General features: G+C 35.1%; 1 protein-coding gene across 2 annotated transcripts in view; it reads left to right on the plus strand.

Moving 5' to 3' along the window:
* LOC145692843 (neurobeachin-like protein 1) overlaps positions 1–26631 on the plus strand; it is a 561942-nt gene that overhangs the window by 16784 nt on the left and 518527 nt on the right. For both annotated transcript variants that reach the window (XM_081768357.1, XM_081768365.1), the window contains exons 5-16: positions 898–986; positions 3062–3211; positions 5732–5947; positions 8730–8813; positions 9276–9410; positions 13639–13748; positions 14784–14967; positions 16419–16518; positions 19499–19631; positions 22651–22815; positions 23648–23735; positions 26277–26574. In XM_081768357.1, the coding sequence (XP_081624483.1) occupies positions 898–986; positions 3062–3211; positions 5732–5947; positions 8730–8813; positions 9276–9410; positions 13639–13748; positions 14784–14967; positions 16419–16518; positions 19499–19631; positions 22651–22815; positions 23648–23735; positions 26277–26574 (1752 nt within the window). The remainder of the gene's footprint in view (positions 1–897; positions 987–3061; positions 3212–5731; positions 5948–8729; positions 8814–9275; positions 9411–13638; positions 13749–14783; positions 14968–16418; positions 16519–19498; positions 19632–22650; positions 22816–23647; positions 23736–26276; positions 26575–26631) is intronic.

The raw sequence follows: 26631 nt of genomic DNA on the forward strand, positions 1-26631 counted from the left end.
CAAGTTTTCTAATTGTTCCGTAGTTCTTATAATATTTAAATATTGTGAACCCTCTTTTCTTCCTTGATATCGGCACTCTTTCGTAAATATCTCCAGATATGCTTGCATATTTTCACAATCCATATAAAAGGGTTCAAAGGATGATGCCGTACTCAGGATCGGTGTTGTTTAAGAGCATGTTTCTTATCTAAATTCCGCTGCACTAATATTGTTTATAACCGGTAATAGAAATAACAGAATATATCAAACATATTTTACAAAAGGCACTTTGATCAATTATTCAATTTATTAACTCCAACATATATCCCAAAGTGTATTTCGGTTTTGTAAACCGTACCGATACATCGAAAAGTATTTCGGTTCTCTCTCGAAGCATGTCGAATTACGGCTTTCGATACCCTGAACGGAACTGATACGTCTATAAGTGTTTCAGACCTCTTCCCGAAGCATTTCTAATTAAAACATTCGTTTGGATTCCGGGTCTAAACACAAAACATTTGTAGTTACGTAACTGTTAGCAACCGTAATGGCGGTTGTAGGGGAATGTGGTCAATAAAATAGCTGAGCTTCAAAGGCGTGGGTGGCCAGCATCATAGCACGTAACCATACATAAAACGGAAAGTGAAATAGAATTTAAAAATTTTAAATCGATCATTATTTCTCCAGTATTCCATTCTTCGTTAGGTTATAAAGTAGGCGGAAGCAGAATTTAATTCAATATATTGGACGATGTGTTGTTCTTTACAAAATATGTCAGTTCAAAAGTAGAGGGTATTTAATTGGCAAATCGGTGGAATTAAAATAAGATCGCCCTCTTTTGTACAAGTAATTAGATAAGTAAATATATTATGATACTTGAGTGTTGTTTAGGTTGCTTATTTTTTTTACTTTCGCCAGATTGTTTCCAGTCAGACGTTGTAGATTCTGTAGTAGAAGCATCAGAAGAGTTGCTGAATGTTTTGGGTGCTGCAGCATGTGGGGAACGAGTAAGTGGAATTTCCTGTCTTATTTATAAAATACGAAGAAAAGTATTAACTTTTGAAGACTTAAAGTTTGAATATGTCAATTTGCTTGCTAGTCAAATTCGTTGTCTGTCTTTCCCAATTCCCAATTTATTATTTATTTAAAATTAATGATAACATTTGCAATTTTTTTAAAGTTTATATTGTTTGTTGGATATATTTATTGGCAAAGCTTCAGATACAGTTCTTAAATTTCTTTGTACACTAGAAACATTCATAAAAGTAGAAAATAATTTTTTGGAAGGAGTTCGGTCAGGAATTTCTCGTGGAGTGGGCGTGTTAAAGTTCGCCTTGTGCGCTTCACTTAATAAATGAAATGATATATGCACACTAATGTGCACGTTTACTTTTTTTGCTTAGGGACAATTATTTTGAGCAATTGATGATTGCCTTCAGCTAGTCCTTCCTAGATGCTAGGTTTTGTTCGAAACAGTGGCGTACGCAAAGGAATGATTTCCAGGTTTTAATCTTCCTTTCCTTAAACACGCTAATATGAAAAATAAACATTTACCATAATAAGATATGTACATGAAAATTACCTTTTCGATTCTCCCCAACACCGTTTTTATGAAATTCTGCGTACGCAACTGTTTCCGAAATGCTCATCACGTTTTCCTGAAAATTGCTACCCTGAATGTATTATCGTGATTTAGCACCGTAGATTTTATTTATATAAAATTTCTCTTGACTTTTGTTAAAAATAATTGGAATAAATTATTATTCGCAATAAATTTCTAGGAACGAAGTAACGAAATAAAACCACGCATAATGTACATGTTTTATCCATGGAAATTTTTGTTAATAATTATTTATTCCAGTTCTCTTTAATTTAGTGGGTGCGTACACTCGTGACTGTAAGGATTTCACAAAATTTAAGGTACTAAATGAAGATTATATATTAGAGATATCAATTTACAAGAAAATATGTTGAGCATTTTGGACGCAGACTAAACCCAAGTAAGGTTTAGCTGAAGACAAACGATCGTGTTAAAAAAAAAAAAAGTTTTTTATAAAAATTAACTCGCAGATAGGTGAGCATATATTCTTTTATTTACTGTTGTCGACATTTGTGTTGTAAAACTGAGATAAATCTTCAGTGTGGTTCAGTGTTTCTTTTAGTGATTCCCAACTTCGATTGGCTTACTCCCTTCTTCATGAGGCGTGCATACTTAACCCTTCCGCACCTTGCCACTCGTTGATCTGACCCGTTTTTCAATTTCAAGGTGCCATTGAATTCTCGTATCTTCAATAATAATAATAATAATAATAATAATAATAATAATAATAATAATAATAATAATAATCTCAATAATTTATATTTATTTCCAGGAAAATTTCTGCAGACCATTGTAGTATAGTGTTATTTTTTTTACCAGCTTGTTCTTAATTGAACCACAGTTTTTATTCAATAGTTATTTTGTGTTTGCATAATATTTAATTTAACATCTTTCTTAACAACATTAGTAAGTACGAATACAGTTTATTTTTGTCAGTAGTTTGCACTCCTTGGTTGCCCTGTGCGCTACTTGAGAAGGGGCTACCCCCAGACTAGGAACCTGTGCTCTATTTGAACTCATAACCTCAGAATTACAATGCGAGAACAATAATCGTAAGTGAGGACAAGGCCTAAATGGTAGACTCTCACATCGTAATTCGTATATTAATTTTTTATATGTACTCTATGTAGTTAGCGTACGCGTCTTCAGCGCGGGAGACCCTGATTCATTTCTGGTGCGAGCTTATATGGGTGCGGTCTCACGTTAAGCTGGAGGTCCACGTCTCATGTAGGCTTAATGCTGAACGGGACGCTAAACTCAAAAATTAACCAACTAAATATCGGAATGTACTGGCTTGAACATATCCCACATGTTATTTCATCGTTACCGTTTCATCATTTACTTTTTTGGTAAGCCGAAGTCGTATATATAAATTGATGTGTATATAGCTATCCGTTGAATACTGTATTATTCCTATATGTATAGGGCAAGAAATTATGATAGCTTTAGTAAATTAATCTCGTTTCCTTTATTTTTTTTCAGCGCAACGGTCTTCGAGCTGCTTGTCCTGCTACAATTAACGTTATTATGGCTATTGTTTCCAACCCAAAAGCTGATGTTTCATTGAAAAATGCAGCTGTAATATGCTTTGCAAGTATGGTTTATGTGTTACATCAGTCACCTCCTGACCAGGTTAGTCTTTCAAATACCTAAGTAAAAAAATCTGAACTCAGACGCTTATAAGGGAGAGTTGTGGTAAAGCACTTCCTCAGGAGTAGAGGCTCGCGAGTTCAAATCTTAGTTGCAGTACAAAGTGAATATACACTTTGTACTCAGATGTTTCTTTATTTCTTTTTCTTTCTTATTTGTGTGTGTGTGTGTGTTTGTGCCAATTACTTTATAATAATTAGCTTTCATTGATCATCGTGCAATTTAAAATACACAACTGCAGTGTTGGACTTCGTTTCATTTCTCTGAATTGAAGCAATTCATTTTACCTGTTCAACATCAGCATGTGAATGATTGAGGATTTATATTCTTCATGTTATATTCATATTCTATAGATTCATATTATTCAGGTTATATGTGAGCTGTGTATTAGTGTTAACATTTTTACAGCCGTTACTAAGACTACAAACTCGTTAAGTTTTAACCTGAGACAATTCATCATTACACCGACTATTTCAAATAATTATTATTCATATTAGAGGATACAACAAGTATGTAGTAATATAATGTTAAATTAGGTTAGGTTTAGTTGTGTTTTAGTAATCACTATTTTACGAGTTCGCAAGGAGTTGAATAATTGAGTGAATTGCCAAAATTAAATCTTGCGATGTTCCCGAAAGTAAAGTGAGAACTACCTGGTACTGTCTTAGTAATTTAGAAGGAAAAAAAAAAGTGTATTGGTGAACTTTGTATTAATACACGATTACTAAAACCAGCATGTATATTGTTCACTGAGCCATACATTATGCGATATTTTCTTTAATAAATGTGATATTTGTCTATATTTACTAGACACCCAAAAAGATTCTGTTGGATTTCCACCATAACACAGCATGGACTCTTAACACTTTTCATTTCGAGGTGAAAAAGAGGAAGCTAAAATATTAGTGAATGTTTCCTTTTGTACTCTGTTGATTATAGTTGCTACAATTAAATGGGGACGTTATGAATGCAGGTCAAACATAGACACTGCAAACAGCGTTATACAGACCTGTATGACTTACGAATTTAAACTGGGAAGAAAAGAATGCTGATAATACGGAAAGAAAAGTTTGTTACGCATTCAGTAAGTCGTAAAAGAGCAGGCAGTACAATTGTGATTTAACAGATTTAAAAATTCGCTCCAGGATACATCACATACGGGACATCAAGAAACTATATATGACGAGAGAGACCGATAATGCCATATGTGATATGTTTCCAAACCATTCTCCAACACCTGAAAGAGCTGCGGTGGCTCAGTGGTAGAGCGTTCACCTCTGGTACATGGAGTCCTTGGACCGATCCCAGCTCGCACCAAGTGTGTTTTGTGGTGGAAAAACACAGTGTGCGTGGATTTTCTCGGGGTTCTCCCGTTTCCTCTCTCTTCATTCATTCCACCATTTCTCATCATCACCGTCTCCTTTAGCCTAGCCGGCATAACCGTCGGACGTAAATTCATTTCATTTCATTTTCCAATATCTGAACCATCTTGGGGAACGGTATAAAGTGGAACCGTGGTTATACATTAGTTGGCTGCGGCTTAGAAAGCGATACAAGCGAATATATATGTTTCTCTGTTATACAATCAGGAGGATGGTCCATTTTTGGACAAGGTAATGAGAAGTCTTCCAAGCAACCAAAACCACCACTGCACCAACAGAAGGTTTACGGTATGTTTATGGAAGCTTGTGATATCATACATCGCGAATTGGTGCCGGATTGCTAGACGATCAATGTAAGTGTGCTCGCAATAATTGGAACGTCTGCATAAAAATTGAAAACAGTGAAGCCAATGCTTATGAATCGCAGAGTTCTTAGTTTACTTCGGGACAATACAAAACCACACGTTCCCGAGGTCACCTATGATATAATCCGACTTGATTAGGGAGCACTAATATAATCCAACTTGATTAAGGAGCGCTAATGCATACCCATAGTCTCTAGACATTACATTTTTGGATTAGCATTCATTAGACAACCATCTGCGGAAACAATAGTCCTAACCGTCAACGAGATGACCCACTCTTTGGTTCACGTTCCGCTTGGAAGTCCGGTGCAATCTATAGTGTACCGGAGCGTTGGAGACGGATTACTAGTGCTAGTAGAAACTGCTGGTGATTTTTCAGTATGTCTTACTTTATGTTACCAGTTTGCTCTTTGTATGTCCAAAATCCCACAGAACTTTTATACATCCACTGATACATCCTCTAACGTAAGTATATTGAGTACAGAGTGGCGCAAAGACTCAATCCAAGCCCTTGCTTTTCTCTGGTTTATATTGTTTCTTAATTCTCGTCTGTTCTTCAATTATAATTATCATTCACTTTCAATCATCCATGTCCTTTAGCCTTCAAGGCATAATCGCGAGACTTAAAGATTTCATTTGCTAATTGTTCCTGTCGTGTAATGATTATATTTTTAAAATGAAATTAATTATTAACATTGAATTATTTCCATTAAGCAAATACGTATAGATTTAACCATTTTAAATTCATTTTTCAGCGCCAAATAGAGCTTGTGACGATCATTCAGCAGTACCGGCATATTATGTTGCATTTAGCTTCGTGCGACAGGAAGCGAGATGCAGTAGACGTCGTAAGACAGTTGGTCACTGCCTTACAAATAATGTTGAGTTTTCCTTCTTCAGAGCAACTTCGAGATGTAATGATAGAAAATAATTTATTGGAAAGTCTAGTCGCTGTGATTGAAGAAAGTATGGTGAGTGCTTTTGCTTGAAGACAAAACAGTTTTCTAGTGATGGTCATTTAGATGAAAACGATTCAAAAAGATCAAACGTTATTTTGATAAGTTATGTGAAGATAGTTGTCTCAGTGATAGTAAATCAAACTTTAAAATTAACATCTATATTAAACTATTTGACATACTAAATTCACAGTTACATTATATTTTACACCTTTGCGTGATAGAGTATCGAAATTTTCCTTTTTGTTTCCTGCCAATATAATTCACCGTATTGGTGATGAAATTCTAAGAAGAGGAGATACTTCAAACAACTTACAGTTGTGATATCGGTTCTTTGCATCTGATGGAAGTAATTTGCTTTGTGAAACAGTTGAAATTTGAAATAAAGGTTCAGAATTCTGTGTTTGACCTAACAGGCTCTTAATTGTGAAATATAAGTCATTGGCATCTAGCTTTTCACACAACTTATTATCGCGTATTTGTTGTTTTTGACGCTCCCTGTCTCTGTCAATTCTGCGGAAAGATCGTTCCCAAAGTTGAAATTAATAATAAAAAAACTATGTGAAAAGCATAATAGGCCAAAGTAGATTAAGTAATCTAGCATTGCTCTCAATAAATGCGGACGACGCTGAAAAAATGGATATACGGGAGTTAGTAAAGGATTTTGCTGACAGGAAAGCAAGAAGGACACCATTCAATTAATTCCTGCTACTTTTCATGAAGACTGACGGCACTGACTGTAAAGTCCATCTTCCATTTTAAAGCTTATTGAATAAATTATATGTATAACGAAGTGGTTTCCACTTATGAATATTTAGGCCTAGTAGTTGCATGCATTTTAATTCACAGATACAGGGAAGCATGGTTATTTATTGTTATCTATCATTCCACCAAAAAAAAATGTTAAGGCGGGGGGAAGGGGGCTATGGGTATTCTCTTAAGGGGTGGAGGCAGCATAAAACGTAGTTACGCCGCTGATTCGATTTCCAGTGTAGAACATCGTACGCATTACGGTGATTCGAAATCCACTTAAACTGGAAGCCTGTGTCTCATATATAGACTCGGTGCTGGAAAGGTGCACTAAATTTCAGCAAACAAACTAACTGAGACTTGATGAGCTGGCAGGGTTGAGCGGCATATGGCAAGAAACATTGAGAGGTTTATTACTACTTGAATAATGCCTGTACATAGTAATATTAATCAAAATAATGTTAAAAGAAAGAAAAAAAAGAACTACAGTGAAACCTGTCTATTTTGGCCACCACCTGTTCCATTGAAAAGTGGCCAACTTATACAGGTGACCAACTTACAGAAAATAAGTTGGTATATTTTTAGAATAGGATTTCTAGCATTACTTGATTGTAAAATTTTAATAAGCAATGGCACGACCCTACTTTTAAATAAATATATAGAATGTACTGTACATATGTTTTTCTTCCTGAATACTAGTCTGGTATAGTATTAATAACAAATTTATTTATAGTGGTTCATTCTAGACGTATTTTTTTCTTTTATTCTTTTTGGCACATATGACCATTCTAATTTTGTAGTTAACTACCTCTTGTTAATGAGCTACAAGTGTTTTCTTCGGAGCAAAATATGTTTTGAGAAAATCTTAAGGGAATTTATATCTCGAAACCTCCATTACCTTTCGACAAGCCGTCAGGTGCCAATAGTTGACAATTAAGATGGTTTGCTTTAACCGTGAGGATTTCCCGGAATTACTAAAGCTCCCATTGATGAAAGGAACCGATATAGTTAATGGTTTTACTAAAACAAACAGGGTAAACAAATACGTAAATCATTTCCGAAATCCTGTACGTGCTTTTTCTTATTTACGTCTTCCTTCATCACCCCTTTATCAGGGTAGTGTTCTGGCCTTGACCTCCAAGAACAGATCGTGGGAATCCATGCTTCTTTGTCACCAGTCACAAATACAGCAAATACAGAACATCTGCTTCTTATATGGGAATACGAAAGAATTAAGAAAAATAACAAAACGGTATTTTGCGTGGCCAAGATACACAGGTAAAATTATCATTATCATCATAGGATAAACATTGCTTCAGTGCGACCAACTTCCAAGATAGACAGGTGGCCAACTTAGGGAGGTGCCCAAGTTGACAGGTTTTGCTGTATTATCTACTAGCAGCGTTCACCCCGCTTCGCTGCGGTCACCCCGGAACGCAATAAACTTTGTTACTTAGATAATTTTTACTTTTTCGCTTTCAAGTGATATGATAAAAACCATAGAAGATTGCAGTAAATCTTAACATTATATCGCCTGTCATTTATGTTAACCCGCCCCGCTTCGCTGCGGTCATCCCGGTGCTGGCATATTGTAAAAGTGTCTGTAAAAATAAGCAAATCAATTAAAAAAATTTAAACAGAAGATTCAAGCTATTTTCCGCTGTATATCGCCTGTCATTTGTGTTAACCCGCCGAGTGACACGGTCATGCGGGTTGCATATAAATACGTTTATTTTTACCTATGATGAACTAATAACAAAGGATTTGTACGTTATGGACACTTGAATGGTCAATTATCTCAAGACACTGGTAATTAAAAATTAAAGTGATATGATAAAAACCATCTAGGGTCCAAATCCTAATAACCCCCCAAAAATGAAAGAAATTGGTTCAGCCGTATTAGCGTGATGAGCGGACAAAGAATTGTACGTTCTCTTTTATATATATAGATATTTTAATGACATTAGCAGTAGGATTATTATTAGGAGTATTAAGTTTATTACTGTTATTTATGTCATATTTCTTACAATGCTTTTAATATTTTCAGAAATACCCAGAAGAGAGCCAGTCAATAGCTGTGGAAGCTGTTAGAACGATAGCTAAAATGTTGAGTGGATGTAGTAAAGGGAAGGTCAGTTTCTTTATAAAATTTGACCTGATGATTTTAACTCTTCAATAACTTTCGAATATCAATTATTCGATTAATTATTTGAATAATAAGTATTTGTTTAAGAAATGGAAGAAAAATTATTGAACACTTTTAGTGCTATTAACTGAAATTGTGTCATAGTAAATCCAAAGCAGATTGAATTTGATTGATTTTTTTTCTTTCTTTTTGTAAAGTCGTTGAATTATTATGGAGGATTGTATTGTGTTGTTTCTGTACACAAGGGAAGCTTTTTCTTTGCAAAATAATGTTCAATAGAATGTTCTTCATAGAAAGATGGGTTTAATAGTGTTATACTCTCTAACACGAATAGATAACCACTTAGAACACGAATAGATAACTGATATGTTTGCATTGTATTTTTCTAAAAAAGGGGATTTGTTTGGTTTCATTTCATTGCAGTCTTAAAATTGTATTATTTTGCAGAGGAAAATGGTACAAAACCCAAGCTATGAACGACTATTCGAAGCATTGAATAGTACTGGCACACCTTCCAGAGAACTTGTAGAAGCATTAGTTTGTTTAGCAACTGAAGAGGAAAGCGAAGAGCATAAGTTAAAGGTAAGACAAGATTTTACTAATCAGCAGATTAGTATTTTTGTTGTATAACATGAATTATAAGTGCTTCTTACCGAATGACATGTACTGATTTTGAAAATGTGCACTAAATTATTATTGTAGCACATATAGTTTTTATGTTACAAGGTTTACAGCAATGCTTGTAAATTGTAAATCTTTGGTAAGTTTTAGTTCAAGAGAGCGTTATTAGGCCATAATATTGTCATTTTTTTCTTTTTGTGTTATGTACAGTAGTTCTCCTATTTGATTGTTGATATGTATGCAATACAATAGGATACAGTTTCCGTATATTATACATTACCATAAACAATAATACAAATATAACAAAAATGTTATAAAAAGCCATAATATATAAAAATACCATTGAATAACAAAAATGTTACGAACATTCCTTCCTTCCTTTGTAAACAGTGTCACACTCCCTAAGAAGACCCCAAAATAATTCCCCATCATTGAAGGATCCTATTGTTCCGAGTATCTTTTCTTCATTGTCATTATGTCCTAGTGGAATCTTTCCCCCTTGTTCGTCGCTGACAGCATCTAGGTTAGCGTGAAAGAAGCTAAGTAGGAGTGGAAGAAGTCCATTTTTGAATACACTCTATAACTGAAATCTTTGTATTTCTGTAGCATGTCCTGTGCAGTTTCACTATAATTTTCCACTTTGTTATTGCCCAAAAAGTTGCACACAACATACTTGAATTCTGTTCAGACAACTAGCTCAACATTGTTTAACTTGTTATCAAAACTATCATCCAGCATTAGTTTTCTAATTTGGGGTCTAAAATCACTACCTCTCAGACCCTAGCATCACTCAGGTTAAGAAACTTATCACATAAATACTTAAAACCTTTACCAGTTGTGTCCATGGTTTTGACAAAATTCTTCATAAGCCCTAACTTTATATGAAGTGGTGGTAGTAATATCTTAGAAGCTACTAAATTAACACATTTGACATTGCTTCTTCTAGAGATGTTTCGTTCTAGGTTCCCAGTTCTTTACTTCATACTGTTTGTCATCAGCTCAACTATCCCATAAACACTATAGTATTGGTACTTTGTGTAACCGTACTTCAGTACGAATAAAATACTAACTATCACAATATTGCGAGCGGTGATTATATTCAATGAGAAAAAGGGGAAATGCTATTACTCACTGCAAAAAATATGTAGCAGAATTTTCTTCTACATGCAGCAGATAGCGCTTTCGGAAGATCCAACTTTCCCTTCATCAGCCTGTGGTAGACTTCAAAACGGATAAAAAACATGAAGGATAATTAAAAAATGGTTAAAAGGTTAGGATATGTAAAAAACAAATCTTCTGTCAAACATTAAAACACACGGGAATAGAAACTCACTGACATTGTACACTGCTGTTGATGTCTGCCACAGGCTGATGAAGGAAGTTGAATCTTCCGAAAGCGCTACCTGTTGCATGTAGAAGAAAATTCTGCCATATTTTTTTGCGGTGAGTAATAGCTTTTCCGCTTTTTCTCATTAAAATACTAACTACTTTGAGATCACAATATATTTTCCGTCAATAGTCCTTGTGACTTCTGAGATTCAGCAGAATTGACATGCTGTCATAGAATTCCTTAATCTTCACTAAGTGATCAAGTGGTATAGAAGGCTTTTACTGTATTTCCGTTATGTAAAAAAACAGCTTCGTCTGGAACGTAAGGGATTCCGAGCTCTTCCATCAGGCCATTTATATCCGCACACAGTATGCTGCGTTGAAAATATGTTAAAAACTTCACATACTTTTCTCTGTACATTGATATTCTTGTATCTACAGCCAACAAGTTCCATTGCTGAAACCTTGATTTGAGAAATTCAGCCTCTTGTTTTGTTACGTGTAAATCACGCACTACGTCATTAAGCTCTCATTGCTGGATGAGATGTGGCTCGTGAACACTCAGGGGCGAACATCGTGTCTGTGAAAGTTGATGTTGATCTTGATGGTATGTTGTGTGAGACTCTTCTGGATAAATCTTTCCTCAGTTGGTAGATGCCTTAGGAAATTGAACCTCATCCCTGTGCGGAATAGATTTGATTGCGAAATAGGCCTGATTTGTGGATTGTAGATGCATAGAGGTAACTCACTGCGTATTTATTCTCTTTAGAATATCCTTTAACTATAGTGAGACAGAAATACCAATCATCTAGGTGGTTCGTGGGTTCTTTCCACACCATTGATACAGCAAATTTCATAAACATCCTTTTTTCCTTTTTTCTTTAGCCCATTCAAGCAAAGTAACGAAGCACGACACGCAGATAATATGGGGTTCCTAAGATTTATCTTGGTCTCCAAGATGACACTCGAAATACATATTATATGCTTGTTTCACCAACGATGTAAGGAATCTATACTATTCTTTAAGTACAAACTGATCACACATATAGCAGAAGCTATTTGGCGAGTTAACACACAACAGCATTGTCTTGTCATCATTTCACTTATCAGAACTCTCACTTCAATGTAGAAAATGTAGAAAACTTCTTTATCGAGTGTTAAGAAAAGAAAAGAGCAGGAAAGAAACAAAGGAGCGAAGGCAAAGGGAGGGGAAAATTGAAATTCTGTTTGTTTATTGTTGTCAGAAATGAATCTGCATTTCATTATCTTTCATTGTGTTGCATTGTATTACATTTGATAAAAAAAATTGATAACAGTTTAATAAAGAAAATGGAAAGAAGTTGGGAGGTTATTAGTATCTATATTAGGATATACATGGACCATGCGTGCTAACAAAAATACGTTGATATACGAGGCGTGTTTTTAAGTAGGGTCCGTTTGAACATAAGTACACAACGAAACGTTATTTCAAAAAAGTAAATGTATTTTCAGAAAGTACATACTTTACTCTATTTTTCGACTTAGTTGCCAAGTTTGTTCAAACACTTATCATATCTCTCAACCAATTTCAAAATACCCTCTTCATAAAAACTTGCCGCCTGCTCCGATAACCAAGAGTTCACTGCCGTTTTTGTGGTCCTCTGTTAGGAGTTACGGTACCCAACGGGAGCACAATTTCCTAAACTTTAGGTGTTCAGAAACAATTTTGTAAAGCACTGATCTCGACACGTCAGGAAATTCGTTTGAGAGACCTGTTATTGTGAAGCGCCTGTTCTCACGAACCCTCGCTTCAACTGAAGCCACCAAATCGTCTGTAATCGAAGAAGGGCGACCGGAGCGGTCCTCATCATGGATGTTGTCAGAGCCATTTTTGAATTCTCGTACCCATTTACGCACTTTGCGTGCACTCATAACAGTATCACCGTACACTTCGCAAATCTGTCCATGAATTTCTGCAGCAGACAGGTTTCTTGCTGACAAAACCCGTATCACTGAGCGAACCTCACACGCGGCGGGCGACTTGATAGTCTTAAACATTGTGAAAGCACAGAACACAACCGTACAGGTCAGCTACAGAGCTAAAACTGAGCACAATTGTTCCCGAGGCATGCCGGTACACGACGCACACGCTCGTTGCGGTATGCACGAACTACTAGTGTCTACAACAAAACGGACCTTACTTAAAAAAACACATCTCGTATATATATTGACGTGCCACAGAAATTTTAATCTTGATTTCATGAATACCTTTAGAGGGCTAGGAATAAAATCTGTAATTCAGTATGTTACAAAAACCTTGTGACTAATGTGTTTTTTATCGCACTACAAAGTTACATAGTGGATATGTATAGTTGGATAATGGAATTCCGAAGCTGAAGTAGAAAATGAATTACCAGAAAATAGGTGAAAACATCACTTCAATAATGTGAGCACTTTCACTAAATCAGAAATGAAGAAATACAAGGGGAAGATTAAGGAACAGATAATAATCTCAGAAGAGCACAGGTGGACGCTATGTTAGCATGCATGGTCATGTAGTCACGTGGTAGTTTTGCTAGGCTGTAAGATGGAGTTTAATGGTGAAATATGAAATTAATTGAATTGACAGGTCGGTAGGAGCATGAAAGGAAAAAAGATTTTTTTTTTTTTTAAATGTCTATGAATTTTGAAAATGATCATCAATTAAAATTCGACTCCTGGAAAATTTAATAAAATATTCTAGGATTTTTTTTTTTTGTCTGATTCGTTTTTAAGTTCTTTGATATAAGTTGAATTTACTGTTCCTTCGAGATGTCAGTGCAGTGAAAGAGCCACTTTGTCTTCTTTTAACGTTCTGTTCATACTATTTCTTTCTTTCCAGAATGCTGAACCTTTGGCATTACTTGTACGATGGTTGGTTGATATGAAAAAGGAAGATCAAGTGTGGTTGTCATCATTGCTATATGAATTATGCACCGAAAGTTTTACCAGGTAATTTTGTAATATCTTTCTTATTTGTATAGTAGTGAACAAAAGACGTACGTATACCAGCTGCATTTACAATATGTTTCTTTCGTTAGAGACTACGTATATGTCCCTGAAGAACTTCCAATCGCTAAAGAACTAAAGTGCTGAGGAGAAATACTACTAATCGAAAGTACATTACGAGCAGTGAATGTGTTATAATGTTCTAAAGCATCGATAATCCACCTGTTAGAAACTCTCAGCCTATCGTCTGAATGCTAATAAAGTACAAGGAAGAACAATCTTCATGTATTTTTATGACTGATTATCGCTTACAAGGAAAAACAACCATTGTATTTTTATGACTGATTATCATTAATGTACGATTATTTAGATATATTATTCTTATAAAATTTCTGAATAGCAGAGAGTATTGTTATAACTAGTATAAACATTAGTATTGAACTATCAGTAATGATAGAGAATTTGATTTGCTGAATACAAATAACCATACATCTTTGTGAAATGATACCAATTGAGAATTATTTTTATACTTTCCTACTAGAATATAGTATATTTCTTACGAACGTATAAATCTGTTGTGTGCAGTACCTATTTTGTACCAATTATAAATTAAAAAGAAAAAGGTAACATATGCTTTGTGTAAATATTATTATATGCATGTTTTAATATTTGAAAAAATGAAATGAAATCTTTGACTTTAACGCCCAACAATATGCCCTGTAGGCTAAGAGGAACATTGATTAAAGCAAGTGAATGATGATGGAAGAATTGGTGAAATGAAAGTGTGGAAGGAAACGGGAGTACCCTGAAGGAAACACGGATACGATGTTGTCCACCACAAACTTACTCTGCCGAGGATCGAACCAGGAACCCAATGCACCAAAGGTAAGCTATCTACTACTGAGCCATTGTTTCCCTTTTCATTCTGAGAACGTGTAACATTTTTATGAACTGTAAATTAGGTATATAAACAATGTAATAAAATCGATGGCGTTTATCTTAATATTTACTTTTTTCTTTCATGTTTTTTTTTTTCAGTAAAACACTTGCCTGTGAACAGCTGCTCATTCAGGAAATCGCCAGTGTCCTGGCACAACACGAGAAGTTAAATCAAAGAGCTGCACATGCCATTATTAAACTTTTAGTAGCTTTAGGTTCTCATTCCATTACATCATACGAACTTAAAGAGCTTATTCTTTTATTACGGCGAAATGAGAACAAGGTAAGTAAACCCATAATTGAGATGTGTGATTGATCACTTAATTTGGTTCTATTAGAAATAATAGACATTAAGTGTGGTGAATTAAAAATTAAAATTATAATAACTGAAGTTCCTAAACGTGGATGGCAAATTGACGCTACGTTCCAGTATTCCTTGTCAACTTTATGCGGTTTTTTTTTTTTTTTTTTTTTTTTTTTTTAATATGCTCCTTGTGGAACTAAATACGTTGATTAGTTTTCTGTAGTTCTACAAGGAGCGTATTTTTTAAAAAAATACACGCATGAAGAAGATGACAAGGGGTCATTGAAACGTAGCATCAATTTGCCGTCAAGATTTGTATTCTTCAGTTAGCATAATTTGATTTTTTAATTATTAATATCCATCCCATTACATCATAAAGTAATTAAGTATCTTATTTGTGCTGATCTGATTATTCGGCTTATAATCATTACTATAGTTTTTATTGTAAATACATTTTGTTCTAGCAAGAAGCTGCACTAATTTGGCACATATTCAATTCAGTGAAATATTCACTTATCCAATATCCCAGACTATCTCTTGAAGACATTATGATGTTTCAGCGGCAGATTGCCGCCTAATTCATATCGATATAGAAATGAATTTGATGTCCTTCTTTTGTAACATTTAATTTTGCTTTTGGTAATAAGTAGCAAAAACTCTGGCGTCCTCAGCAAAAACTTCTAAAATCCATCATACACTGAAAAGTGAACTATTTTAAACTAACGTGTGCCAGCTTCTCATTACGCATTTTCCTGTTGAAACGTGACAAGAAAATAAAATTTTGTTAAAAGGTATGTTAGAAAACTATAATTCCGCAAACCACACACGAATATATACAGCCACCATATACAAGTTAATGCATTCATTCTAAGTTATATCAGAATGATCGTTGCCAGATCACAGCTGTTATTTATTTCGTAATTCTATGCAGGTCCACAATGGAGCAAACAAGGTATACTCAGAATTTCAAAATAAATAATTCTTATAACCATACCCTTATCTTAAAGACATTCTTCAGCACACTGTTAATTTTTGTCAAGTTTTAGCAAGGAAGTGAGTAGGGTGTAGTTAACGAAAGCTGGCCTCTAACAGATAGCTTCACGTGTTGTAAATGAAACGAAAGGGCGGGCGGTTTGCCAATCACTATAGCATTGTTTCACGCTATTTCTAGGAAGCCAAGGTCACTGATTGAGCTGTTGCCAATAGTAGAGGGTTGAAACATCTGTCAGATAATTGTTTTTGCTATGATATAAGGTCTATTTAATATTTGTTTGAGTATGTGCTGTTTTAAGTGTTATTTCCGAATTACTGGTAATTGTTAAGTGCGAATAAGTTTGTGTGTGCAATGTTGTGTGTTTACAAAAGACAGATAAATATGGCGACTGAGAATACTGGAACAACAACGAATAAGAAAAATGCTTCTTTTTCAGTTTCCTTATGCAATGCAACTCCTTCATGCTCTTTCGTCGATGGCAAGGAAAGATGGCTACGAAGAGTGTCAGTATTTCTTCAACATTCAAGACAGTTCTGGTAGGTGAATCCCATTTTTCAACATGAAGATGTATGTAAAATACTATGAAATTATGATTATTTTACCGTATTGTGGTGCGTATTATTTCTTTATATGTCAATAATTTCAGCGTCTTTACTTCTAAAGTCTTCATCATGGATACACTGACCTAGAAGTTTCTAACCAAGTTGCTAAGTAAATTACATGTCTTTTTTCTTCTTCCTTCCGTTAATGTAGATTATAATCTGAACCCCTGCTAAAACACTAGTAAGTTCTGTTCTTGACGTATAGCTTAAAAAATTCCACTGTATATGAAAATTCACAATATTTATTGTATGAAGTTTTAATCAAGTGCACACTGTTATTATTCTTAAGTTTCTTGCTTTTGTTACATTGTTGCCAATAGCAATACGTTATTGGTTGTGTTGGTTTTCGTTGATTAGCTAACAACAGTAGTGTTTCGCAGACAATTTTCAATGTTGTAAAACAGGAATATTTATTGATTTTTAGAGCTGTTCGAAATTTGTAACTATTATTAACCTGTAACTATATCTTAATATTATACGTTATCAATATCTAAATGTCATGAGACTTCCGAATTGGTTTCTTAAGTAAGATACTGTATGTGTTGTTCTAATTAATAGAATCTTGCCTAGTTTGTGTATTTAGGGCACTGATAACATTCTTATGCTGACACTGGGACCTACAGCCAATGTTTACAGTACATCGGAAAATTTGGGAGAACACTACAATGGCAGTTGCTGTTTCCTTTGGGAAATGGCATCGTGGTAGTTATTTCCTATGCCATCACTGAGATCTACAATCAATACTCAGAGTGGATCGGAAAAATTGGAATAACGCTGTAGTGACAATTTTAAGAACAATATAAGAAATTTCATGTTAGGTACATGTAATTTTGTTGTATAGAAATTGTATTTTTTTACAAACAACGAGTCGTTTCAAACCCACCAAAAATTACATTAGTGGAGAGATGGAAAATTCAGAAACTTCGGAGAGGGCTTACGGTTCATCTCAAGTGCAAAATGTATATGCCATTTTTTGAAACATGTGATTAAAATTATAATGAGGCCAAATCACAAAAGCAGGTGAAGTTTCGAGAAAATTTGGCCTTTTCGTGGGTATCTTGCCTCAAAGACTTTTGTGATAGTATCAGTGATAAGGAATGAAGATTAGCTCCGCGTAGCGTATTTGGTAATGCTCTCACCTTGGGTGCGAGCGGTCCCTGGTTCGATTTCTGGTGGGGACACTCGGTCGGAAAGCTATAACAGTTTTTTCAGGCTAGCTATCTTGAGTGATATTTTTCTTGGGTTTTCCACATTTACATAAAGCAAATGGTGGGGTGGTACCTAACATACAGGTCCCAGGCCGTTTTCGTCCTTCCTTTCCCTACCTCGGACAGTGTGCTTGCCGAGGGACGCCATTCCTCCTACATAACGGGCTTAAACCCATAGATCTAGTAATACCCAGAAATTTGTATAAATAAAAAAAAGAATGGAAAGAAATATAAAAACACACGAGGGCAGATCAGAAAGTAACGCACAATATTAAATAATAATACTACTAATAATAATAATATGTACCAAAACCAAACAAAGCACAAATGAATTTACATCTTGACCTACTTTTCTACATAGTCACCCAGTTTCTCAACGCATTTCTCCAAGCGTGGTACCAGTTTCAAGATGCCCTGTTCGTAGAAGTCTGTTTAGTTGGAGTATAGCCAGGTGCGGACTGCTGATTTCACTTCCTCATCTGTCGCAAAGTGTTGGTCGGCCAGGAATTTCTTCATGGGAGCAAAGAGATGAAAGTCTAACGGTCCCAGGTCTGGACTGTACAGAGAATGCTCGAGCACCTCCCACTCAAATGGTCTTTCCTACTAAGATCGTGAAATCGGCCCTTGATCCAAATTGGGTCACTATTGACCCGAAAGGTTACCGTTGACCTAAAACTGCCTAATAATAATAATAATAATAATAATAATAATAATAATAATAATAATAATAATAATAAAAACTCCCCTTACCGAATTATCGTATCATACATTCTCAAAATTGAATATTTTTAAATTTTGGTGGGGGTGGTCGAAAAATTTTGAAAGTTTCACAGATTGTAGATATAGTATCTACTATATAGATGTAAATGTGTAATTTTTTTCAAAACAATCGATGCGTATTTTCTTTATTTTTTTTGTGTGTTGAAAATTTCAAAAAAAGTAGAAAAAAATTCGAAAGGGACACGTCACTGATTTTTTGGTTAAAAAATTTGTTATACCCTTAGGTACAACATATATTTTTTTCGGGGCCTGAAAGTGATGGCAACATTGTCAAAAAGAAATAAAACTGAAAACAAACGTGTTTTTCGCACAGTTTTCTCACTGAGGGCCCCTTCAAACAATCCTTTGCCAGAATTCACAATTTTCCTTTCTCTTGCGTCCCTTCCGATTCTGTCGTTCTTCGGCTGCTTCGATTGTGTCCGTTTCGGAATAGAAACACCAAATATATCTTCGTAACAGTGCTTCCACTGCAACTGACTCTTGCACAACAAAGTTACACAGCTCGCGATCGAGAGCGCCGCTGTGTGTGGCCAGTGAAGCAAGCACTGATAGATACGAGGAGCCTATGCGAGGTGTGTGTAACTTCGTTGTTTACAATATTTATCTGTTCCTGATTGAAAGGCTGTTGAATTGCGAAAAAGTTCTTATCTCCATATTAAATTTTAAGTTAATTGGTTGGAATTCTGCGTCTCTTTTCAGCTTCGAGGCTGTATGAGACGTGGAACTACAGTTTAAGGTGGAATGCGAACCACCATAATGCGTTCACATTTCGAGACTTCTCACCCTCCGATATCGAACCGGGACCCCCTTTCATCAAGGTTGCACACGCTAGCCACTAGGCCAACAGAGAGAACATTAAATTTTAAGTGTGCTATTAAATAATGTAATGACTATCATGACTAACGTTGAGAATTCCGATATTCCAGATGGTATTTCAATCCCAGACATTAAGAAATGGCCAGGTGCTTCATATGGGTATTGTTTTCATGCTTGGATTAGGCTGGATAAAATGAAGGAACATACGATTAGCAAAGGAAATTGTCGACGTCAACTGTATAGGTAAGTTCCACTTCTTTACACCATATTGAAACAGTTTAGTTTATAAAGCTATACACAAAGCTGTACACAACGCATGTTTCACAGATCTTCCTTATTTTAAAAGATTTTTCAGCTTTTAACGTTATTTACATACTTCTGTTAAATCTTGTGCCTTACGTAACTTTATTTTTTAAAAAAATCCTTATTTATCACTTGGTCATACCATTTATCAGGGCGCAAAATTTCAAAGTCAGACGCAGTCGCTAATCCAAAAATGATGGTCGCCAGTATCTCTCACGTACAAATTATGAGAGACCCGCCTTCCCCCCTCCCCCCAACCCCTTAAGGCCTTTTGTTTGACAAAGAAAGATATTACATCACGGCATAAAATTTCAAAATTAGACAATTAGATTCAGGATAATCAATTCTGAATTGGAGAATTCGTATACATGTTAAAAAATATTTTACCTTAAGACTTCACGTTTGTGTAACGCGTTCTCTCTCACTGAAATACCAGTTGTCAATTGCAGTTTTCGGATCAAAGTCCTTAAGTGAAGGGCCTTGCACTCATGTAAATATCTACTTTTTAAAATATTTTAGGTATGTACTTATTTTGTTATTTATTTATTTATATATTACTGACATTGTGACGTGATTGGTTGATCTATTTTTAGGCGCTGGGCTGTTCCCCCAGCTATTCTAGCTTCAAACAGCGTGGAAAACGATCTCTAGCGTTGACGCGCCAGGAGGCAAACTATTTCGATTGAGGGTGGGAAAGGAGAGGCGAATTTCAACGTTGTGAAGACTTCACATTCCGTGTTTTCTCCCACTCAATTACAATTATTTTCGTGCGAAACAGAAACTGCACAGCCCTGTGAGTTTAGGCAGAAACCATTCCCATTAAGCACTGATCGCCGGCTCTAAATTTCTAGTTTCCAATGGGACCTGGCGACTGAAAATTTTGCGCCATGATTTATTATTCAGTTTTTAATTTGTCTTAGGTGCTTCTTTTCCGTACTCCTCGAGTACATCGTTTTGGATCTTACCAATATAGAGCAAGGCGAGTCTAGAGATTTTTTATGTACTGTTTTCTTGTAATGCAGAACCTGTATCGAATTTTGAATACCTCATTTATATACAGTGTATTCATAAAATGGGAGTCTCCGTAGTGAAGTGGTTAGAGGGTTAGACTCACGTTCTCGTGATCTCAGGTTCGATTCCCGACAAGTGCACCCCAATTTTGGGCGTTCGCCAGCGTCTGAGGTAAACTGAGGAGTAACTGAGTAAGATGGCTGCTGGGTAGAAAAAAAAATCTCGTGATACACCTGTTTAAAGGCGCTAACCACGTGTTCGTCTCTAGCCTGGACATAGTTCTGCCGGTCGCTTAACAGATGGCGTTGAAGCAGGCTAGCAAAGCACTGTCACGGCACTGGTTTAAGTTTAGGTGTCGATAAAACATGACTAGAATTCCATAATAACACTTAAAAATATAACAAGATACATAAGCAAACAAAGTCAAAGAAGATATATATTTCAGCATTTTTTTTACTTTATTTGTTTATTTATTTATTTATTTTTATTTATTTATTTATTTATTTATTTATTTTAGTTTTGGGATTTTGCATCTCAAATTGCTAAACAAATTTAAATTTGCGTAGCAATTTGTAAGTTCTGTATCGCATTTTCGGCAGTGTAATAAATTAATATTATTTTACTGTTTTGTATGGATGATGGAAAATTATAAAAATTAACTTTTCTGTGTATCGCAAACAATAATGAAAAACAAAACAACAAAGGTGATGTCTGTTATATCTTTTAAAAAAGAAAGTGCTATAACAGTGTCCTATATCTAGGTAGATTGCCCGAAGTAGAAGCTAGTTTTAAATGCGTTCATATCGAGTTTGCTGAATCCGTAACGCTATCACGAAATGGAAAATTCACACGTACTTTTCACACAGTTTCCTGCGGTTCATCTTCCATTCGACAATGTGATGCCGTCACAGATAGCGTACATGGCCCTTCCGCACGCACTTCAACCTGAGGCATTTGCAAATTGTTTTGTTCACAGTTGACTATGCGAGGTGGAATCTATGGTCCATATCACGTTGCGTCGGGGGATTTTCTGCTCACGCCAATCTACGGATCCTCGTGGCACTCGAGTGTCATTTTGCTTGCAGTCCTTCTCCTGGTGGTTTTCGTGGGTGAATGTTTCGCAAGGGGAGCCTGTTGTATGTAATGGGCCACAATAGCTTTCGCAGTAGTGACCCCGAGTGCAAACCCATTCTCCAGGTACTGTTTCACAATGCGTACGTACAAAACCAGCGTACATGGAAAAAGGGCTATTACGTAACCCTCCCATACCAGTTGATTTTCGGCGCCATTTAATAACACTCACGCACTTACACTGCTCTCGCTGGCAAACCCATAGCTCTAACATAATACGCCATTTGGCAGCACCGAATCGAAAATGGTTGGCTATACAGCGAGCAACCTTCTGTAGTGATTAACATGCTTTTCGCTGTTATTGGTTTTAAATTGTCTCTCAAAGATGCTCACATGTGCTGTTGAATTTAATTTAACCACTTCTTTACGTATACCGGAAACTTGCAGTCTCTTTTGCTGTTGGATTTACTTATGTCTTTGACATGATTTGTTCCAGAATTGTGACTACTATTAGTTAACGAATATTCTGTATATATACTGGTATATATTGCGAATCACTGGTCTGAAACAAAATGTTTTCTTAATTATATAAGAATATAAATTGACACATACTTGTAATAATTTGTGGCTTACCCTTTTACTTACTGAATCTAATGATTAATGTATTATTAACTAGACTGTTTCAGTACTCTATGCTATTTTTCTAGGCAGATTTGCTATTACATATGAGTTACCCGGATGTTGGGAGAAAGATATCAGGAAATACTGTAACAGTACAGTTAATAGTACATTATAACTAGATTTAGTAAATAAAAGGATAAATTCACAAGTTATTAGAAGAATTATTTTGCTAATATGCATTTGCATTTATTTTCAGTTTTTACACAGAATCAGGAACTGGGTTTGAAGCCTTTTTTCTCTGGGACGGCAGACTAGTTGTTGGAGTTTGTACAAAGAAAGAATTCTTAACAGCTACTGTGTCGGAATATCCATTAAATGACAGTCAATGGCATTGCGTAGATATATGTCATTCCGCAGCTAGGTACGTAAACAATTTACTGATGTATCTTGTAGTGATATACTGTAAGTAAATTCCATTAAATGTAATGTATAAATACATAAATTTATTTGTCGTAGCTTTTTTCTCCTCTTTTGCTTTGTCAGGGTTAATAACAAAAGAATTAAGGGGGAAAATAACGGAAATGGAGATTGAACTTACCCAATAAAATTTAATATTCTTCCATATTTTAATACAACAGGGAATAGAAAAAAAAAGTTACTTCCGACTTCACCCAATAAAATTTAATATTCTTCCATATTTTAATACAACAGGGAATAGAAAAAATTATTTCCGACTAAGTAAATTTCTGTCCATATAGTAAGAATCAAATATTCTCCTGGGTTATTTATATATTTTCATATTTCCTCACTTTATCATATCACGGAAAATGGCTAGCTGTTTGATATGAATCTTGGTTTTTATCGTGTCACATGAAATAAGGCACACATCCTTAGGAAGTAGAGGAGTTCAAAATTTGGACCAAAAGTAGAATATCTTATGAATTTTGTTATTACACTTTCATTGAAATTCGTGTCAGAAGAGGGTTCAAGTATTTTCCATAAACTTATCTTTTCTGTGCGAAGAATGAATATTTCATCTAGTCATGGCAATAAAATTATATGGCCTTGCAAACGAAGATTTTTATTTTATTCTCTCTATTCCTTCCGAGTGCTTGATTTTTTGTCAGTGAGTGTATTTTGAAATTACGTTACGCGTTGTCACAAGGAAATACCGATAATGTTTTCTTCTTCACTATTATTATTAACCTGACTTTGCACAATTCATTGAAGAAAACTGTCTTGTTTCATTCCAGGCAACCTTTTGGCCAGAGTCAGCTTATTGTTTACATCGATGGAGCTCGACGAATGACAACCAATTTTAAGTATCCATCCATGACAGAAGTAAGTAATTATAAAAAACCTGTTGTCTTTACAAATGCACTTAATTTTTGTTATTGTATAACTTGCGTCAGCTCTACTGCATATACCTTGAGCTCAATTGTACATAGTTTTGGGAGTTCTTAGTCGGTGGATACCGTATGTCATGTCAGGAACAGGCATTTTCTGTGTTAGTGCTTCACGTAAGACATTTTGAGTTTCCTGAAATTTAGGTCAAAATTATTGACAAGATAAGTATACATATGAATAAAATGTCTCTCTCTTACATTCTTCGCCAATGCTGTGACATTGTTTCTGATTTAGGGGGGTGGGGGGTGGAGTTAGAAAACTCAGTTTTGTATAGAGTTTGTTTTCTGTCGATATTACCCTGCGAGAAATGAAAAATTACGATTACAGTAATAAACATAGTCGAAATGAGCGTTGCTTCGCAACTCGCAGAAATGTACTGTGTGTGAGAGAGAAATAGTAAAGAATTTTATAAGGGAAAAGGAAGTTCATTTCAGACCACGTTCGAAATTGAAATTGATACGTGTTACTCGAGTAACAGTATAATGGAATTTCACTCGAATAACTGAGATCCTCCCACACCGATTCCAACGGTGTTTCCACTTCTGGAAGCATTCCTGAAAATTATTTTCCGTGATGGTGTGAAGCATTCTCTCCGTATTTGCTTGAATGTCCTCAATTGAGTCAAATCTCTTCCCTTTCAATAACAATTTTAATTTAGGAAAGAGGTAGAAGTCTGCCGGGGCCAAATCGGGGGAATACGGGGTTTGCGGAAGCATGGCCAAAAATTCCTGGATCGAGAACGCACAATGCGCTAAATCGCCAACTTTCGCAATGTTTTCGTTAGTTTTTGATGTTGAAGGCCGGCCAGACCGGGAGTCATCCTCTACTGACTCGCGGCCATCTTTGAATCTGTGAAACCAGATAAATACGTTTGATCGGCTCAGACATTTGTCTCCAAAAACTGTTTGTAAGAGTTCGTAGAAATTGATGTGTGTAAAATATAATTTTCCGCAAACTCTAATTTTGTAGATTGAGAATTTATATCTTACATAATTTTAACATTCATTATTGAATCGATTTTATGTGCATTTTCGCAGTGAATTCCTAAATCAATGGTTGAAAGTTTTATCTCTAAATTATTGTAGTACGCGTTATTTTGTTAAATTTTACCTCTTGTCTATAAACTCACTCTGGTGAACATTTTCATATCAGTATCATATTTTCAGTTTTATTTCTACTTGAAATATACTGTAATGTATAAACAAATCATAAACATTTGGTTCCTAAATAACTAAGAAAATTTACTTATTCTTCTATAGGAAGGAAACGTTTTACAGAAGTCATTCGAATTTCCCCGAAGTTTTTCTTTATCAAAAAATGTTATGTGTGAGGTCACCAGTCTTCGTATAACCACTGCTTAATTGTGAAACAAATTATGCTCTTAAAATCAACAAACAGTGTTAACGATTAAGAATTAAGTGGTTTTTCTTGTAATGGACGATTTTCCACCATACAAAAACAGTATTCCCAAAAAACTATTTAGTCCAAGAACCTTTGTATATCACTGAAATTATTTTATACGCGAGTCTCAGTGTCCTAAAGTGAGAAATAATTAGGATATTCCTTCTGTATATTGTACACCACCACCGCATTATTATTATTATTATTATTATTATTATTATTATTATTATTATTATTATTATTATTATTATTATTATTATTTTGTCTACTTCTGTTTCTTAATACCATGTTTTACCAATGTTCGTTAAGATTGCTTTGGTCCAGATTTAACCTTAGATTTTTTTTAAGTATGTGGAAAACTTCCAAAACAATTCTTCCAGTTTGCGAGTTTGCATTATGTTAACTATGTGTTTTGTCTTTTGTATGCTTCCTTTCCGTCTTCCTTAGCCTAAAAGGTGTAATCGTGGGACGTTAATCTAAAAAAATAATTTCATGTTTTCCTTTCAAACAAATACGTTTTTAAATCTAAGGTTGCCGTATTAATATTTTTGAGCCCATGATATGCACTTTTACCGCGGTACGATCGTTTCTTTTTGTTATTTCTGCATACAAATCTATATATTCATATTTAACTTCGGTTTCAAAACGTATTCTTCTTCTGTGATATCTTTTGTATTTTTAAAAAGATCTTCTATATTAGGGAGCATAATAGTGGGAATAATATTTTATATTCTATGGTGTCCATATACTACATATAACGGTATATTTTACTGCCTTGGCTTCTGCTATTGATACTTCGTACTTGTTACTTCTGACCCTCATCATTTCAGTAATGCAAAACTGTGATAATTATTTATTTATTGATGGAGAAACTCCTCAAGAAAAGTCAAAAAATCTTGGTGATTGAAGGACTGATTATCCTGCTTTCAAAGCATTGGATACTTTTTTGTATTACTTAATTATAGAATATGATTGGCATGCAAAATGGCTGTTATCTGCTTATTTTGAATATGTACTGTATTAAGTCGTTTTGGGTAAACAGCGTGTACGTTAATTACTTAATGATGTTTGCAGGCATTCGCAACATGCAGAATTGGATCCAAAGGACAGAAATGCAATTACGAAAGCAAAGTTGCAGATGGGACTGTAAGTGCTGAAAAGGGATTTTTGCCATCTCTAGTGAATCAAGTCCCTACCTACTTAACTCTTCCATTCCGAGGTTCTACGAATCTTGATCCGCACGTGAAAAGTGTACCCTCTGGTATGCAGGATATTTGGGGAGAGGCAACTTCTCTCCAGGGACAACTAGGAACAGTATGCATGTTTACAGAGGCGCTAGCTCAGTCCAATATCAAAATTCTACATGAAGAAGGTAAGCAAATTATTAATTTATTAGTTCTTTTACAGAAGCAGATGCTAATTACTTCTA

Source organism: Thermobia domestica, chromosome 1, assembly GCF_964235325.1.
Source record: "Thermobia domestica chromosome 1, izTheDome1.hap1.1, whole genome shotgun sequence".
Lineage (NCBI taxonomy): Eukaryota > Metazoa > Arthropoda > Insecta > Zygentoma > Lepismatidae > Thermobia > Thermobia domestica.